Below are 17,231 nucleotides of genomic sequence, written 5' to 3' on the forward strand. Positions count from 1 at the left end.
TACTGGCCATGCAGCCAAAGAACCCCCGACTGGTAAATCCTTGAAAATCGTGGTATTTGAAGTCTGACCCACTCGAAAAGCCTTAGCAGAAAGTTCTGGTCAGATTGTTATATCTCATCGGCGCTCATTTTTGGAACCCCGGTACGACTGCTTCGGGCTTTTTGTTGTTTGTTTTTGGTTTGAAGTTATGTTTTTTACTGACAGCTATATATGAAAATGATCTACTGCGCCACAACGCTGCGGAACCGAGGCCTTTTTGTTTTCCTCGCTTCAGCAAATGGTATGGGATTGGTGAGGATTTTCACAAATAAGACAATCGTTTGTCTCGGGAAGCAGACTCCGGGGAAGAGTTCTACAGAATTTCGATCCTCTCAGGAAGATCCACGAGCCCGCGCCAGGTGAGCAGTCACCATAAATAGGACATATCAATCATTCACACCGAACCTCCAGAACGCATAGAGACGCACGCGTTGAGGTCTTCGAGTGAGTATCTCCATAAGGCACTTCAAGGAAATACCTCCGAAATTATTGATCGCTCCAAATAGCGGTTTGATCGCAGATGCATTAAGATGCATTAGAGTCTGCTCAACTCGACCGATAGTTCATTTCGTTGAAATCCGCACTAAAGGTTATGGAAGGTACCCTAAATGAACAAGAGTATTGAATGATGCCTTGGCAAGGTTCGAGCTCCGATTCAACTTGTCCTGGTGGAAGTAGGAACCAGGTGGGAACACTTTTCTAATAAAATTTAGGATGATGAAATTTCACGAACAGTCTTTGGGAATACTTTCACTTATCTCATCCACAGGGGCTATGATTAATTTTGAACCCGGATGCAGTAGCATTAAGATTTCAAAACTTATTGCACATAAAGTTTTTACATAGGTTTTGGTCAGAGTTTATAATTGAGTTATACCTCGTACTTATCTTCAATACCGTAAAAGTTTAGCGCGGAAATGAACGATTGATCATCTTGCTGCACATTGGAGCATTATCGGGCTCCTGATTTACAGATTCCTACAATGACGAGTCATATGGGACTTAATCAAGTTCGCTTTCGCTGATGGCCATAAATCGGAAGTATATGCACATGTATGTTGTCAAATTTTGTTTTCCTCCGGTGCTTTATGACCCCCGGATCTTCTGTGCATTTTTCACACGTACCATAGTCCATACAAAAGTACAATTAATACCACGGCGCTGACTCGGCGCTGGAAGTGCTAGCGATTAATGATACGGAAGCGATACCTATAAGATTAAACTTAGGTATGTACGACCGAATCGCTATCCCGGTGTGGCATCAAACAAGCATCAAAGTCTTCCGTTGCCCGTTCCCTGCATCAGTCTTCTACTCGGTTCTACCCACTTTCCAATTTCTTGAGGGGCACCAAAATTAAGAATGCTCGTTCGCGCCAGTTCCCGAATGTTATAAGCATTAATGAGCTCTCGAGCGTTCCTGGCGGCCTCTCCATTAAAATTATTGTCTACTCGCTGTTTGTTAGCTACACTATTCCACGAGAATAGCTGGTTGATGACCCAAGTTGCCTGACGTCAGTGAGACAGATAAGATCTTAAAAGATGATGAGCAACCAGAAATTATCCATAAACAAGCTTAGTAGCTCGCAGACACTCGGCATGTTCACAGAATGAATCTGTTCATCATCTCGTCAATGATGAGATAGGTCACACTGTAGAGTTACGTATCAGGTGGCTTAGCCTCCCTTACTTGTCTGGCAGCGTTGCCACAACATTAGGCAGTGGCAACGGAGTGAACGAGGCGACCCTTCCCGAGCTCGTAAAGCCATGTGCGACTCAAGCTTAGTAATTGGAACCTAGGCCCCAGGTCTGCTACGAAGTCGAAGGACATCGTTTTCCCGTCATTTCAGGACCCGTTACTGCAATCACCCGATTATCTGTCGGCATGTCCGGCAGAGGCCCTGTTTACTCTCTGAAACATAGTAGGAATAAGATAATCCTTACGGAAAATCACCCACTATTTATGTAACTGGTATTCATTTGCAGGGGACAAAAACAAATCGATTTCCATGTTGGCGGGCCACTGACGAAAAATGGAAGGTGCGATTTTGTCGAAGCGTCCAGGTCCAAAAACTATCCCGGATCTGGAGAATCTGGTGTGTTATTCAACAAAATATCCGCTGATTTCGTGCTATGCGATGACACATTTCGGAAATGGGATAACTGTGGGTACCAAGGAAAACGCCGTGGTGAAATTGGCTCCAAAATGGAGGATATCGCGAACAAATCAAGCGGAATTAGATCTTCTCTCTCGACGGTGACCTGCAGTGGTCTCAGGTGCATTCTTACCTATCCAAACATCATGGGTTTACTTTCTCCTGGAAGTATTAGCACGATCGGGTAAGTCATCGTGACAAAGATGATCGACGTAGTTGGGGAACGGGCATAACTTATGTTCCTATTTAATGAATAGGCCTCAGACAATATCCCCTCGACCCTTTGCTATTATTCTCTCTCCTCGTGGCTTGTTGTCCTCGGTGAAGGATGGCCTTTCTTCCGCTCGATATTCTCCCTATCATACTCTCCCATCTTACGATACCTGACATATACCGAGTGAGACTGGTAAGCAACACGCTTCTTCATCGCAGCGGTAGTCCCATCATTGATACTTAGCATTGACTAGGTCTGCAGAGAATACCGACTTCTGACGAAAACTCGCTCACTCTGGTTTGCTTATATCCAACGATATTTCCTTCGTCATAATATCTCTATTCCCGGTCTTCATGGTCGACCTCTCGAGACACTCGATGCCCAGGAACTAGAGACACTCACGCTTAAAGCCGAGAGGTACAAAAGAAACTGGCTCTCAGGGGCACAGTCACCTAAACCGACACGACATGTCGAATTCATTGCTGTCCCAGATTCTCGTATAATCGCATTAAAATTTCTTTCTCGCAATGGCGAGAATTGGCTCTTCTCTTTGGCTATGACACGAAATCATGGCATGCGTGCATTTACCTTCCAGTGTTGGGATCTAAAACTTAACCCCCCTGTCTGCATTGCTCGCCGTATTCTTCATCACTTTGCTGGTATGGCATTCAATAAATTGGAAACGGGCCGAGCTGTAGTTGCTGTAAAGACTCCAGAGTGCGTTGGATTCTTTCCATCGTGTTGCCTCGGAGCCTTGACGTGCCCTGGCGTCCTTCTCAGAATATGTTTGATCGATATTGATACGGGGGGTGCTGCAGGAGGCGAACCAAGTGGGAAACGGGCTAGTGTCGGCGATTCCAATTCGACGAGACACCCTGCGCAAGCTTGTGTCAATGTCGCAAATCTAGATGATAGGGCTGTTGGGACTTTGATGCTACTCGGGGATTTGGTGCTGGCACAAGACAATGCAGGGCGAAGTTTCCTATACCACTTCGAATCACCGCAGATACGGGTCCAGTTGATTGACCCGGAAGGGAATGCACAGGTATTTTTTGCTTCTATTATGCTTCTGATTCGTTTCACTGACTTATTTGATGATGCTATTGATATGTAATAGCCTGAAATAATCTTGGATGTTCTGGTGGACCGTGGTTGGCTTATCTTGGCCAGAACCAAGACCGTGGAGCTGTATCAGCTCCCTGCTTCCATAGACCACAATACTCAGATCGAACCTATCGCGCGACATACATGGCAATGGAAAGTGGACTCGATAGTCCTTGCTCCTCTGGTGAATAATACGAAGAACTCCACTACGCCTATACAAATTGTAATACGGTATGGAAGCATCCATCCATGGGTAAATTATATTTTGATTTATATATATTCAAATTCACTGAAGTACTGCTTTCAGCCAGTCAATATGATGCATCGTTTCATGCTTCGTCCAAATACCGATTTCGATTCAAGCCTACCAGCAAGTAGATCAAATAACCCTTATGTTTTTCCTCTGGTCAGCGCTCAGTCAATCGGTTCACCTATCCGACTTATGGCAACATATGACATGGCCGTTGGTTCCTATGGGACAATAGTCTATTTTGATAGTCACACGGAGGACTATTTTGGACACAGTGATTTTGGTCAGAGACTAGCAGGTATGAGGATACCCGGGGAAGGAAAGGCTGGAGAGGTGGTTCCAGAATCATCCGTCTACAAGGTCATTGAACGGGATGAATGGACTAGAGTTGCCTTGCAGGAAGAGGAGGGTAAAATTGCTGTTGGACATGTGGATGGAAAAATCACGCTTCTAGATTATGCCTAGCCGCAAAATTTCCTTTTTCGCATGGGATTTCAAATGTACGTGATTGATTATTTAGTTTATTGGGTCGTCGTGGAGACCTATAATTTGGGGTTGGTGTAAGGGGTTGGAGTTTGGTGGGGTACTCAGGTCGACTTGTGCGGGCAGGAGGAAAATAGCATCATGCTAGCAATGGCATTACCATCATACCCGTAGATGGAAAATCATATATCTGAATTTTACTTCAAAACTTCCCTTGCCTAAGATTCATTATACACAGCTGATTATGTGGTAAACTACACGCCAGATTATGGAGTTGCGATGAGGACCTATATAATAGGGTTGCGAACTTGAACGCGGTTGAGGAGAAATTTCGATCGACTTACGGCGGAAGGAGTGAGACCCAGATCGCGAAGAGACTTTGAGAATTCTTGACGTGTGAAGGTTTTCCTGTCGGTGTGTATTAGGTGGTTGCTGTTTCAGGGTCAATAGAATAGACTGAGTAACATACCGGGGGAAGTGCTGAGCCAAAGTGACAGTTTCCACATCCACATTGTGATCTTGGCCGGCGATATACTCTGCGACTTCTTGGAGAGCTGTTGATGATCATTGAATATAAAGCTAACGACTTATTTTAGGGACATGCGACTTACAAGCATCGCTGGATAGGGTCGTTGTCAACGGTAAACCTCCTGTGGACATACGGATTTGAAGTCGAGTATCTTTGAAATCTCGTCCAGCCGTACTCGCCGACGCCGCAGCGGCAGGTTTCGGCACATTCACCGGGGCGCTTGCGCCTGGTGGAGCACGACCTTCACGCAATGCTTTTTCCATTGCAGCCTTCTCTGCGCGTGCCTTTTTGTCTGCTTCGATTTGAGCTTTGACGGCCGCTTTGGCACGGGCCTCTTCGGCTTTTTCTAGTGACGGTCGGAAGTTAAGTATGAGGCTGCGAAGCACGTCCTATGATCATGGATACCTCGTTTCATTGCTTCAGCTTCTTTTCGCGCCTCTCTTGCTTGTATTTCTTCTCTTAATTGATTTATATCCTGACCCAATTCTTGAGAAAAGGAGAGGGAACAGGTGTTATGAGGGCGAACCTTGCCAGCTTTCCGCCGGATTAACTCGTTGGCTTTGGCTTCTTTGGCATCCTCTACGGCCTTGGCAGCGCGCTTGGCAGCCATTCTCTCCTTGAGCTCTTCAAGTTTTTGTTGTTTCTCTTCTTCGGTTAAAGGTTTGATCTATCATATAGCCCAAAATAGGTCGTGGCGTATAATCCGTTGATGAAAATACGATGTTTACCTCTTCTGTGGACTCTTCGAATTGGTCATGGCCGCTCTTCTCTGCGTGGTAATTTGCCAAAGCGGTATTTTTGAAAATCTTGCCGCATTGGGAGCATTTAATGCTCTGTAGGGTTAATGAGCGGTTGTTAGTCGATCACGGCATTTCTGATTATGGCTTGTGATCGCACATGCCTTGGCTTCGACATCTGTTACAGCGGCAGCAGCAGCAGCAGCAGCAGCAGCGCCCTTGACTCCCAGACTACTGAGAGCTTCAAGGTCATCTTGGTCGTCCTCGTCCATTGGCTGTGCTGGTGGTGCACTACTGGCTGCAGAAGAGACAGAGCTTAGATCTGGTACAGGATTGCCTTCGTTTTCCAGAATGTGGTCCATTGCAGGCTGCAAGCCTCTTCCTGCGGTAGCTTTTATGGCCCCTGTGGTTATGGGATTTTGGTCAGCGGGCGTAGGGACGGCTGCATGAGAAGAGGGCCCGAACATTCAACCCGGGCTGGGTCAAAGCCCATGCCGAGGAGAGTTTCTTTATCGGATGGCATTGCGATGTCTGAGCAAGTGCGATGGCAAGTATAAAGAAGTCACGTTATCCTAAGCCAAGTTGTATTTTTGTCTAGTTTCTCAATTTCTCATGCCTTTTCTGGCGGCAGATCAAGTCGACGGAGTTAATCAACAATTTGTTGTGCTGGCCGGTGTTGATATATGAGATGTTATTTTTTTCTTGATGGTAATAGCTGTAGATGGCCTACGTCGGCAAATCGGATCCTCCGACCAACCTTGTGATCGCCGCTCCGCAAGCTGAATTTAATGGACTCGGTATGCTAAGTAGGTAGATTGTTTTCGGGGAGTTTTGGGTCGGCGAAGGGAGACATACATTCTGAAATATTGTCCTCAAATGAGACGGATGCAAGGGCCAAAGACAGCGAGCGGCGGGGGCCTGGGCGGACGAGTGACCATAACAGGCCAAGCGAATGATAACTTGGCACGATCATCCTCGACCCCTCCTCTCTCCCTCTCTCATCATCCAGCCCCTTCGTTTTGGTCTCTTTCTTCCCCACCACCTCTTCGCATTGGATCGGTGATACGCCTAACACTCAGTCCTTGCCTGGCGCTCGCCAACCTGTGTCTGGGTCCCAGTTCAAGCCATGCCTCCATCGCCCTCCGCAACCGGCTCGCGGTCAGCTGTCGATGAAGACCTACAGAAACTTTACAACGATGTGCTTGCCGGGTTTGATGCAGAAGTCCCGTCTCTCTCCTTGAACGATAATACAAGCCCTGGCTACATCTATGGCGACTACGGCGATGCATCTAACAATGAGAACAGAAACGGAGATGTTAACGCCCCAATTTCGCATCATAGCTACGACAAATACACTCCTACATCACCAACTAGTGTCTTGAGCCGTATGTTGTAATTCATCGTCCACCGACTTCCAGCTCATATTACCCCAGATTCATCTCAACTCTCCGATCCTCCCAACTTCTCTCGTCCTGGAGCAGTGAGGAGACTCCCACCCACTCCAGGATCATCAAATACCGAATTTTCAGCCACTTCACCGTCAATGTCGATGCCGGACCCGGAGCCTTACTTCGACCCGTATGTTGCGTTCGTACCTCCTACCACTAAAAGAGCTCCCGTTTCTTCAACTGGTCGACGTCTTCCCATTACCCCAGATCAAGCTTCAGTGGTAGCTTCTTCATATAATCGGCCGCCTCTACCAGGACTACCCTCCAGCCAACGCCCGTCTGCCTTTCATGTTCCGACTTACTCCAGCTCAAGCGTTCATGGTCCCTACTCGCCTGAGAAGGCTCCCGACGGCCTTGAAGATGGTGAATCGGCTTTAGAACAGGTTTTGACCATGTCACCAACATTTCATGACTCGGAAAGCACTTTCCAACCCCCTCAAGTCAATGTTGATCATGCTGATAATGACACGAAAATTGTTGACCATGGCCATCACTATAGCTACTCTCAACCAGTAGTTCAACCACGAGCCCCTTCTTACGGCCACTCTCCTTCACGTTCATTTGTAACATCGCCTAGTTCTCAAAACAGGGAATATATGATGCCTCAGCCCGAGGTTGCTTCGCTCGGGAGGTCGTCCTCGTTGACTCCATGTGAGCGTGTAAACTTTATATCTGTGACGTTGACTCATATTATACCAGATGGCGATTCGCTGTCTGTTCGAAGTGTCAGTTCCTCTCATGTCCCACAACTTGGACAATCTTCTTCTAGCCGAAATCCTACCCCAAGCGTCGGGGAATCCTCGACGTATAAAGGCTCAAGAGTGGACGTACCTCCGCGTACGCCTGAGGAGGACGATAGTTTTGTTGCCCCTCCCTCTCCTATGCAGGAGCAAACGTATGGTGAAGTTCGAGGTCCAAGCGAGGCTCTGCATACGCTGGCAGACTTTGAGAACCCAGGAACACATGACGTGCAGGATCCAGTGGAGGACTACTGGGACGATGCAGAAGAAGATGGTGACCGGTTTATCAACTACTTCCTACTTTCACATATTGCGGTTCAGTTACGGGATAAAATTCCGAGGGGAACTCACGTCAAAGGGAGTATTCCTTATCACCGTGGCTTCACAGGGAAAGACATTGTGGTAAGGATTAGTTATGTTGTTGTGTATTCACCTTCTGATGTTAATTTGACCTATCTTATATATAGTCTACTATCCAGGCTTTGATTCAACGCGACTTAGCTATCACTTATGGTATTTCGACGAACGACAGGCGCGTCGCGTTGCAGGTCGCACGCAGCCTTCAAAATCAGCTTTTCTTTTTCGAAGTTGAATGGGGCGGTCGTATCCTTCAGGACGGAGTAGAAGATGTTTTCATGTTCTATGATGAGCAAGATGGTGGATCTGACGCCATATTTGAAAAGGAAGAGCTGCCGACGGGTGTGGTGACGATGCTCACACGCTGCTATTCGCCAAGTTGCGCGGATAGTGGGCTAGAAGGGCCGCCATGTTATTCCTACTCATGTCCCAAACGAGTAAGTTGTGAGTTCGCACTATATGATCCTTCACTGAGGCTTTGTACAGGAACATGGACAGAAATCTGGTTTGAGCGTCGTTTCTGCAGTCCTAGAATCACCTGTTGAGGAGAAAGATTCTTGGACCAAAGGAATTGACGAACAAGTACTTAGTGCATTGCCAGAAAATGAAATCAGTCGACAATCGTAAGTGGGCCGTTATTCTGCGAATAAAAATCTTTTCAATGCTTTTGTAAAGGATCATACATCAACTGATTGGAAAAGAAGAGCAATATATTGCAGACCTTGACACGGTTGAGACTATGTTTATTAAACCCCTCCGTGCTGCGAAACCGTCGGTATTGCCCGAAGTAGAGGATTTCATCGAGGAGGTCTTTGGGAATATCCTTGACCTACGTGAATGCAATCGCCGGTTGTTGGAGGTTCTTTATGTTCGGCAACGAGAGCAAGGGCCGATCATTCAAAGAATTGGAGATGTCTTCTTAAATGCCGCCGTGGAGTTCAGGCTAGCCTATCCGACATACATCGGCCATCATATGACTGCGGAGAAGAGGCTGAAGGAAGAGCAAGAGAATAATGGAGCTTTCAAGTTCTTCCTTGAGGTACATTTCGATAAAGCAACGCTGCCTTCAATCAACTCATGTATAACGTAGGACTGTACAAGGAAGACGGGGCGGCAAGGTGAACCCATTCGGTTGGATCTCAAACATTTTTTAAATAGACCCTCGGACCACTTACAAAAATACCCTGTCCTGTTGGAAGCTATATTGGAGAAGACGGAAGAAGAGAACCCAGACGCGGAATTTCTCAAAGAAGCCATATCCACCATCAAAAGTCTGCATAGTTTTGCACAGTTAAAGACCTTCCAGACTGCGATGGGTAAGGGTGCGCCTGGAAAGTGGGAATGGCATGACGTGGTCTCACCAGAATTGATGAAGAGTTTACCCAAAAAAGAGGTCAAGCGGCAAGCGTGAGTGATCTTCGGTTATGAGGTTGTCGGGTAGCTAAACGTGATAAAAACTTTCAGAGTAATCTTCGAGTTAATAAAAGGAGAAATGGCCTACGTGAAGGATCTAGAAAATATCAGGCTCGTATGTACCTAAGAAAAATAAGCTCAAAGCACTTGACTGATCGCTATTGTAGATGTATGTTGATCCTTTACGCTCCGCAAATCCCCCAATCATACCCGGGAACCGCTTGGAACAATTTATTAATGACGTTTTCCACAACTACTGGGATATCTTTTCCCATCATCGTCGACTCATGGAGAAGCTCCACGAGATTCAGCGAGAGCATCATCCTTGCGTGCAAAGTATCACCGCGGCAATGTTTGATGCTGCGCTGAACTTCCGTGATGCCTATTTGGAGTATATTCCTCATTATCCCATCGGGGCATATAGAATTGATGATGAAATGGCGAACAATCCCGCTTTTAAGGCTTTCATTGATGTAAGGATGATAGTTTCATTGGATATCATAACACCCTGTTCTTATGATATTACTTTTTTTAAAGCAACAAACTCGACACCCCGATGCTCACAGGTTGGACATGAAGAACTTTATCAATCGACCGATTCCACGTCTTCTACGTTATGAGCTACTTCTCAAGGATATTATGCACAATTCTGCTGAAGGACATGAAGATCATGCCGACATTCCGAATGTTATCGACGCCATTAAGTCTCTTGGAAAAGAGACGGAGCCTGGTGTTCAGGATGCAAAAACCAAGGTTGAGTTGTGGAGGTATAATGCCAACTTGGTCTTCAAACACGGCGAAACCTTTGTGAGTTTCGGTGTTTGATTTGACTATATTTTTAGCAGGTTATTAACCCAGAGTTATGAAGGATATGGACCTTCTAGATGAAAAGCGACAACTCGTACATTCTGGCAAGTTATTGCGCCAGCCCGATAGTGGCCTTGAATGGAATGGATGGAGCGAGTTGTTTGTATTGCTCTTTGACAATTATCGTGAGTTTGATCTCGTGTCTGTGGTCATATTGGCTTATGTTCCTTTCAATTGTTCTAAGTGGTGTTGACAAAACAGAGGGAGAAGGATGGTGTTATGAAATACAACGTTTATAAACGACCCATTCCTCTCGATCTCGTGACCCTTGTCAATTTTACAGACCCTCCAACGCAGCGGAATGCAGGACTTCTTCGTGGTCTTCGTGGAGGAGAGCGAAATGAGCCACCGGCCTTCAGCGCGTCACCAGATACATCCACAGATTCCAAGTTTGTATTTTCTATGACCTTGCACCACAATGGACGCGCAGGAGGGACGTATATACTTTACGCGGAAACGTCTCAGTCCCGATCAGAATGGCAGGCAAAGCTTAATCATGCATTGGCGATGCACAAGGCCGTACAAGACAGCAACAAAGTGTTTGAAGTCGAGACTTTGAGTGCGGATACTTTCTCGATGCCTTTATTGCCGACCGCTGCTTCTGGACCAGCCTGGAGCCAGGATAATGCGATTACGGGCAAGGTTACTTGTTCCGTGCCTTTCAGTGAGTCTATGACTTTCAGTTTGATGTTGTGTTAAATTGCTTTTAGATACCGCTGATGGTCGCAGGCTCGTAGCTATTGGTTGTGCTGAAGGAGTGTGGATTGGATTTCGTCATGATCCGAGATGTAAGCCATTTGCGCCCCGATCTAAGATTCGTATTAAATCTTGCAATTAGCGTTGCGCCGTGTCCTTCATCTCAGGCAGGTGACACAGTGTGCTATGTTGGAAGAGTTTAGTATATTCTTGGTCCTTGCGGATAAAGTAAGTTTATTCAATGCTGACGTTGTGCTTATTGCTGAATTTATTGTAGTCATTATTTGCGTACCATCTAGAAGCTCTAGTACCATCTGCACCCAACTTGGCTCATCAAAATGTTCCTCAGAAGCTCAATGGAAACAAAGATGTGCATTTCTTTAGCGTCGGAACTCTGCATGGCCGGACTTTGGTTGTTTACATGAAGAAGAAAAACGTAGGAGTAGATTCTTATCAGGAGATGTTCACACACTGATTTCGTACTAGTTGGACAGCATCTTCCGAGTATTGGAACCTGTGGGTGACAAGATAAATGAACGTGTCAAGGCTCCGGTTGGCTTAGGTTCTCGACTTGGCTTCCGATCCACTAAATCGGAGTGGTTCCGCGTTTATCGTGATTTCTTCTTACCGTCCGAATCTTATGATATGATATTCCTCAAAGCAAGGATCGCTATTCTATGTGCAAAGGGTTTCGAAATTATGGACCTCAATGAGTAAGTGATTCCCGAGTAAACCTCTGCAAGTTTGCTAACTCTGTAATCAGTTTCAATAGTGTTACAATTCCTCAACGAGAGGACCCTCGCTTGAGTCACCTTGCTAAGAGATGTGAATCCTGCCGACCGCTGGGTATGTTCCGCTCGGCGGATGACGAGTTTCTCCTGTGTTATGACGGTAAATACAGTCAAAGCATTTCCCTAGCAATGGTTGATTCACATTGATGTAGAGTTCGGTGTTTACGTTGACAAACACGGTGACCCCAGTCGTTCTGCTGGAACGATTGAGTGGGAAGGAACTGCGGAACGTGTCGCTCTTCATCATCCCTACATTCTTTTATTCGACTCCCGGTTTATTGAAGTGCGACATGTTGAGACCGGACGGCTGGCTCAAATTATCCCCGGAAATGACATCCGTTGTATATGGGACGGTCGGGGCGTGAGCACGAACCTCTCTATACCCACTACTGTGAGCGAGGAGATGGCGCAAGAAGCTCAGGTTCATGCAGTGATGACAAACCCTGACCAAGGCCCTATGAGCGTCGGCAGGCCAAAAACCATCCCACAATGTGTGTTCGAACTCATTCCTACCATCCCACTATACCCCCCTCCCCCTCCTCCCCCCAAGAATGAAATGAATTCAGCAATCGCTAATCCAATGGCTAACGGATCTTACTTTCCGCCCGTACCGACAAATGCATACCCTCAGGCTGGTCATTCTGTACATTCTTCGAATTCGTGGAATGGTGCTGTTCGTGGTTGACGAGCTTATACTTTGTTCTTTTGTTTTTAATCTCCTATGCCAGTCCTATTATGTATCATACTAATCATCCTTTTTTTCCTTGTTAGCACTTGATGTGCATGGTAATCACGTTAAGCTATGATAGACACATTTTTCATCTGGATAGTCAATTACAATCTTTTTTCTTAGTTCGTCACTGCTTTGCTCCCTTCTGATTGATCGGAATCTGAGGACCCTTGATTGATTAGATTATCCTGCTGCAGAGGTCATCTGTTCAATGTCTTTCCTCGACGACGGAGTTCCGTACATATACAAATACAGATAGTACGCTGGTCTACCTGGTTGAGTATTTGTAGCTAAGATTACTGTGACGGTTGTTATTATTAACACACTCCTTTGTATCCAGTTCTCTTTTTCTAAGAAAAAAATACTTTTTCGGTGAAGACTTGACTTTTTGACTCCTGGCCACCTTGTAAAATGCGCCAATTTCAATATGACCCTCACCCCCTCTCACCCCTAAGGAAAAACATTTACGCATTTCATGCTTCATCGACATCGATCATGGCGCGTGGGATTCTTAACCCTAATAAATGTCTCAACTACCTGCTAAAACGGCTTGAAACATCTCCAGTACTTCCAACTTTTGACAGTTGACGCTTTTCGCCTTGTCTTTGAAATATTGGAAGATGGCTGAGAAAGTGTATAAGGGAGGTTGTTATTGTGGGGATGTAAGCTGGGAGGTGACCGGAAGGCCTATCCTCAGCGCATATTGTCACTGTACACTTTGTCAAAGATTAACCGGTGAGAGCTATTCTCAATGCCAAAAACATCACATCATTTACGAGTTGCATAGGGTGTCCATTTATTCATACGATCCACTTCCCGGCGACTTCGTTTAAATGGACGCAGGAGAATGCTTCTGAGGAACTTTTGGATTCGTACGCTGTTGATGTCAAACCATGGAAAAAACGTTGGAGATGTAAGAACTGTGGTGCCTGTATAGCATCATTTCATGAAAAAAAGGGTAGATGGAGTTTATGGGGATCCCATTTTGAAAGAGATGAAGCGGGGAAGATCAAAGAATGGGAAGATCTTAAACCGGCATATCATATGTTCTATGCGACGAGGGCATTTGAGGTTAAAGATGATTTACCAAAGTGGTCTGGGTATTCTGGAGATTCAGATAGATTGGATTGAATGTATAGCAATATGTATTTTGTATATATATTAGTAGCTTCAACTCACAGAACTGAAGCGGGAGGTCTGCCTTTAAGAGAAACGAATCCTCAAAGGGAACTCATACCTCATTCAAGGATAAGAGTTGGGGATCAGTTTGTTCTTCTAACGGGTTATGATGGAGGGGGCGGAGGCGGAGCGTCTCCAGAGCCTGGTGGAGGCGGAGGCGCACCACCATTGACACCGTTGTGTCCTGGTTGCACAGGATATTGCGCGTATTGAGTCTGTTGACTGACCCATTCTTTGAATTGAGGCGAATTCACGTCGTATCCATACGCCGCCCTAAAAACAAAAAATAACAAAAGAAGGAGAGGTGAATAGATATGATTTGTGAGAAGAAAAAATCGGAAGAGTTCGTTACCAGTAAGCGGAAAAGGCGTCGTGATTGGATCCTGCTGGTGGGGCACTTTGAGAGGGATCATATGCTCCTCCTTTAGGAGGTGCGCCATCGGCAGGTGGAGGCGGTTGTTCTCCAGGAGGTGGCGGAGGCGCATTGGATGGTTGCGGGGGCGCGTATCCCTATGCATCAATACGGAAATATATAACAAGACGATGAACGGAGGAAAGTCAGCAGAAGGTTCGTCAGTAAACCGTTCCATGAAAATGGAGAAAGTAGAGAAAACAGCCCGTTTGACGGACCCACATAGAAAAAGTACCTACCGCTGCCATGGCACTGTATGCAGCATACTGGGCTTGAGCTTGATGAAGTTCCATTTGTTGTTGATTGAGGAAACACTGCATTTTCGCATGTTCTTGCCGGACGACTAGAAGTAAATCCTCGGTGAGAACTTTCGCCTTCTCAACTTGACCCTCATCCGGACCTCTATGGTCAAAAAATTTGATGAGACGATCACAAATTACTGGTGAAAAGAATCCAGACGACGCACGTAATATGGATGTATAGCGGCTCCTCGCTTTCTTTACCCGTCTCTTGTTCAATAAAACCTGAGCCGAATCCTTTGATTTGAACACGAGCGCCGGTTTCTTGTTGGATATACTTGACATAGCAGCCCTACACAAAGAATGGATAGATTAGTCTTCTAGAAGCGAAAAACAAATCAAAGTCAAAAGGGTTGGCGTACTGATGGTCCGACGACTTTGGCTCGAACGTTGAAGTTCCGAATAGACTCTAACCCGACGGGAAGTTTATCTTCAGGCCATCGACGCTGTTGGGAATAGGCTAACAGGTCGGCCATTGACGGAGAATTAGCCAAGAGGGTACACCACCTTGTCCCTCAATTTGTCCTTCTTGTCTTCTACAAGCGATCCAAGATCCACACTCAAGAGTTCATTGACCTTATCGATGGCTTTTTGTAGCGCCTCTTGGGTTGGAGCGGCGATGTGGAGGAACAAAGGAGGATCCTTCTCGGTGGCCTTGCTCCGGTCAGGATACCACACCCCTTTCGTGCTGACCGACGCACCCGTTTCCTCTTGGATCTAAAACAACAACAACAGTCGACATGGGTGTAAACGCAAACCAAGGTAAAGGATTAGAAGAACGAACCTCTTGCTGAGTACTCCCTCTAGTTAGCATGTATCGATTGCGCACGTCGTTGATATCGATATCCTTCTGGAATGCACCTTCATCTTTGAATGCACCAGCGGCAAATTGGGCAGCAATTTTGGCAGCAATTGCCGCTGCGGCTGCGGCGGCGTCGTTTGCACCTTTGGCAGAGTTTTTGCTTTCTTTAGCTCCGGCATCTTCTGCAGGTGCTGGTTGGTCCCACTTGCTTTTAGAGGACATATATGATCTGGTGATGAAGGTGATGGTGAGAGGTAAAAGCTGATGATTGGGTCACGGATGGTAGATCCAAACAAAAGAAGAGAAAAAGAACACACGCTGCCCCAGTGAGGCTCGAACTCACGACCTTCCGATGTCATAACAGTCGGACGCTGTAACCAACTCAGCCATGGGGCACATGTGCATCGCTGATCCAGCACGTTGCATGACGCCACGCATATGCACGATGCAGATGCCAATCCAGCTAAGTTAGTACGTTTACTATCTGCGCCCATGATCAATGGCAACACCAGTCCCCCCACAAACAATAGGTAAACGATCAAGAAACCTAACGCCCTCTCGTCGCTCGACGTCCTCATCCATCTCTACGGCATCACCACCATCCTCATCTTCATCTCCTGAGAGCAAGATCGCACGATCATCTGCCCCACTTGGTAATTCCTATCAAGGGGCTGGAGGTGACAAACAACAGCAACGACCGATCCTATGCACACTCCCACCAACATGTAATCGACAACATACCACACTCGCAAATTCAAAGGATCTGGAAAGACATTATGCTACATATCATGCGCACGTATGTGAATCACCCGGATGTGGTTGTGTGTTTCCTGAAGCGAAACTGCTGGAACTAGTAAGTCGATCGTTTCAAGATTGTCTCTGCTACTGGTAAGCTGATGTATCGTAAAGCACCAGACAGAGTGTCACGACCCTGTTGCAGCCGTACGCAAAGAACGTGGTGAGAAAATCGTGAGTGCAATTGTTCGAGAGATAGTCATCGACTGAAATCCGTTATCAGTTCGGGTGTATGGTACCGACGTGCGATCGATTATTCCAATCACCCAAAGCACGCCGTCTCCATATGATCGAAGCACACAAATTCCCCAAGGAGTTCTTTTTTTCCGTGACCAACAAAGGCATCGGCGGCCTATTGCAAAAATGGGGTGAGGGTGCAAGTATGGTCAGACGTGAATGGAAGCCTCGGGAAGGGGAGCAAAATAAACATACAAAAGACGAAGGAGGCGGCATGACTGTAGATCATAACGAAGAGGAGGAAGTGGAAGACAGTTCGAGTGAAGAAGAGGTGAAAGAGGTCGATATGGAGGAATCGGAGAAAACGCCGAGACCGACAATCAAACCGCTGCACCCTGTTAGTCCACCTCAGGATGCAAAGGCTAAAGCGAGTGCCAGTGCGGACGTGGATGCATTGGCTGAGGGTGTGAGTTCTCTTTCGCTCGTACCAAGCTCAATCAGGTTTGGTCGTGGTGGTCGCGGTAAATCCCTAGGAGTAAGGGTAAGGGGAAGAGGTGGAAGAGGTGGAATCGTGCCCCCACAATTTGTTAGTCCCGATGGCGGTGGAGGCCATCAAAAGAGCGCAAGCATGTCCGATTCGAACATGAGTGCGACGCCATCTGGTGCTGGTCGAGGCCGAGGTGCAAAAAGAGCCGGCGGTCGTGGCCGCCGACTCACGACCTCCGTTGGAGGATCCGCAGGCATACACAAGTCTGAGGCGGGTGGGGAGGTCGTCTTGGTTCCCTCAGCTACGGGACAAGAGAACCGAGGTAAACGCGGTGGGATGACGGGGACCCTGTAAGGTCACAATGTGTATTTGTTCTAACACAATGTACTATAACAAGTGAGTTCTTGGAAGTCAAGAACCGTCCTGAGTACAAAAAGGCGGGGATTGTGTGGCCGATATCGTCAAGCGATATACTTAGCTGTCCATTATATTGAAACGAAGGTCTCGAGGAGGATACAATGACAATCTG

General features: G+C 46.6%; 6 protein-coding genes and 1 non-coding gene across 7 annotated transcripts; 4 read left to right on the forward strand and 3 right to left on the reverse strand.

The window, feature by feature from the left end:
• Nucleotides 1-2,520: 2,520 nt before the first annotated feature.
• Nucleotides 2,521-3,830, forward strand: AGABI2DRAFT_143530 (hypothetical protein; the record flags this gene model as incomplete). The annotated part of the gene is made up of 5 exons (XM_006461667.1): nt 2,521-2,598; nt 2,660-3,123; nt 3,187-3,451; nt 3,524-3,741; nt 3,806-3,830. The coding sequence occupies 5 exons, from the start codon at nt 2,521-2,523 to the stop codon at nt 3,828-3,830; spliced, it is 1,050 nt and encodes a 349-aa protein (XP_006461730.1).
• Nucleotides 3,831-4,012: 182 nt separating this feature from the next.
• AGABI2DRAFT_193127 (hypothetical protein) lies at nt 4,013-6,061 on the reverse strand. The gene is made up of 9 exons (XM_006461668.1): nt 5,975-6,061; nt 5,674-5,912; nt 5,501-5,605; nt 5,299-5,439; nt 5,178-5,247; nt 4,855-5,118; nt 4,713-4,797; nt 4,588-4,651; nt 4,013-4,530 (listed from the first exon to the last, which is right to left on the reverse strand). The coding sequence occupies exons 1-9, from the start codon at nt 6,030-6,032 to the stop codon at nt 4,510-4,512; spliced, it is 1,047 nt and encodes a 348-aa protein (XP_006461731.1). The 5' UTR covers nt 6,033-6,061; the 3' UTR covers nt 4,013-4,509.
• Nucleotides 6,062-7,478: 1,417 nt separating this feature from the next.
• On the forward strand, nt 7,479-12,412 carry AGABI2DRAFT_222586 (hypothetical protein; the record flags this gene model as incomplete). Its single annotated transcript, XM_006461669.1, has 17 exons — nt 7,479-7,608; nt 7,657-8,099; nt 8,165-8,491; nt 8,541-8,677; nt 8,730-9,093; nt 9,145-9,461; nt 9,519-9,582; nt 9,635-9,940; nt 10,005-10,274; nt 10,336-10,459; nt 10,519-10,998; nt 11,045-11,122; nt 11,173-11,258; nt 11,308-11,466; nt 11,517-11,743; nt 11,794-11,921; nt 11,974-12,412. Coding segments are annotated over exons 1-17 (4,002 nt in total), but the record flags the coding sequence as incomplete, so codon positions are not given.
• A 719-nt stretch (nt 12,413-13,131) lies between these two features.
• On the forward strand, nt 13,132-13,682 carry AGABI2DRAFT_205592 (hypothetical protein; the record flags this gene model as incomplete). The annotated part of the gene is made up of 2 exons (XM_006461670.1): nt 13,132-13,286; nt 13,339-13,682. Exons 1-2 carry the CDS (start codon nt 13,172-13,174, stop codon nt 13,680-13,682), a joined length of 459 nt encoding a protein of 152 aa, XP_006461733.1. The 5' UTR covers nt 13,132-13,171.
• Nucleotides 13,683-13,834: 152 nt separating this feature from the next.
• On the reverse strand, nt 13,835-15,465 carry AGABI2DRAFT_71881 (hypothetical protein; the record flags this gene model as incomplete). The annotated part of the gene is made up of 7 exons (XM_006461671.1): nt 13,835-14,003; nt 14,083-14,240; nt 14,361-14,544; nt 14,609-14,733; nt 14,804-14,887; nt 14,949-15,158; nt 15,226-15,465. The coding sequence occupies 7 exons, from the start codon at nt 15,463-15,465 to the stop codon at nt 13,835-13,837; spliced, it is 1,170 nt and encodes a 389-aa protein (XP_006461734.1).
• Nucleotides 15,466-15,531: 66 nt separating this feature from the next.
• AGABI2DRAFT_193132 (hypothetical protein) lies at nt 15,532-17,155 on the forward strand. Its single transcript, XM_006461672.1, has 3 exons — nt 15,532-16,096; nt 16,153-16,212; nt 16,262-17,155. Exons 1-3 carry the CDS (start codon nt 15,743-15,745, stop codon nt 17,054-17,056), a joined length of 1,209 nt encoding a protein of 402 aa, XP_006461735.1. The 5' UTR covers nt 15,532-15,742; the 3' UTR covers nt 17,057-17,155.
• Nucleotides 15,562-15,639, reverse strand: AGABI2DRAFT_t64. Its single transcript has one exon. It is a non-coding gene; the product is annotated as a tRNA-Asn (tRNA).
• Nucleotides 17,156-17,231: the final 76 nt, after the last annotated feature.

This window comes from Agaricus bisporus (assembly GCF_000300575.1).
Source record: "Agaricus bisporus var. bisporus H97 unplaced genomic scaffold AGABI2scaffold_6, whole genome shotgun sequence".
In the NCBI taxonomy this organism is placed as follows: Eukaryota; Fungi; Basidiomycota; class Agaricomycetes; order Agaricales; family Agaricaceae; genus Agaricus; species Agaricus bisporus.

Excerpts from the sequence above, each read along its gene's own strand:
- AGABI2DRAFT_193132 (XM_006461672.1), top strand. The coding sequence starts at position 15,743 with ATGGCAACACCAGTCCCCCCACAAACAATAGGTAAACGATCAAGAAAC. Across the intron at positions 16,097-16,152 it reads AAGCGAAACTGCTGGAACTA|CACCAGACAGAGTGTCACGA; the intron begins GTAAGTCGATCG and ends TGTATCGTAAAG. Across the intron at positions 16,213-16,261 it reads AAGAACGTGGTGAGAAAATC|TTCGGGTGTATGGTACCGAC; the intron begins GTGAGTGCAATT and ends ATCCGTTATCAG.
- AGABI2DRAFT_193127 (XM_006461668.1), bottom strand. The coding sequence starts at position 6,032 with ATGCCATCCGATAAAGAAACTCTCCTCGGCATGGGCTTTGACCCAGCC. Across the intron at positions 5,440-5,500 it reads TCGAAGAGTCCACAGAAGAG|ATCAAACCTTTAACCGAAGA; the intron begins GTAAACATCGTA and ends GCTATATGATAG. Across the intron at positions 4,652-4,712 it reads TTGGCTCAGCACTTCCCCCG|GAAAACCTTCACACGTCAAG; the intron begins GTATGTTACTCA and ends ACACACCGACAG.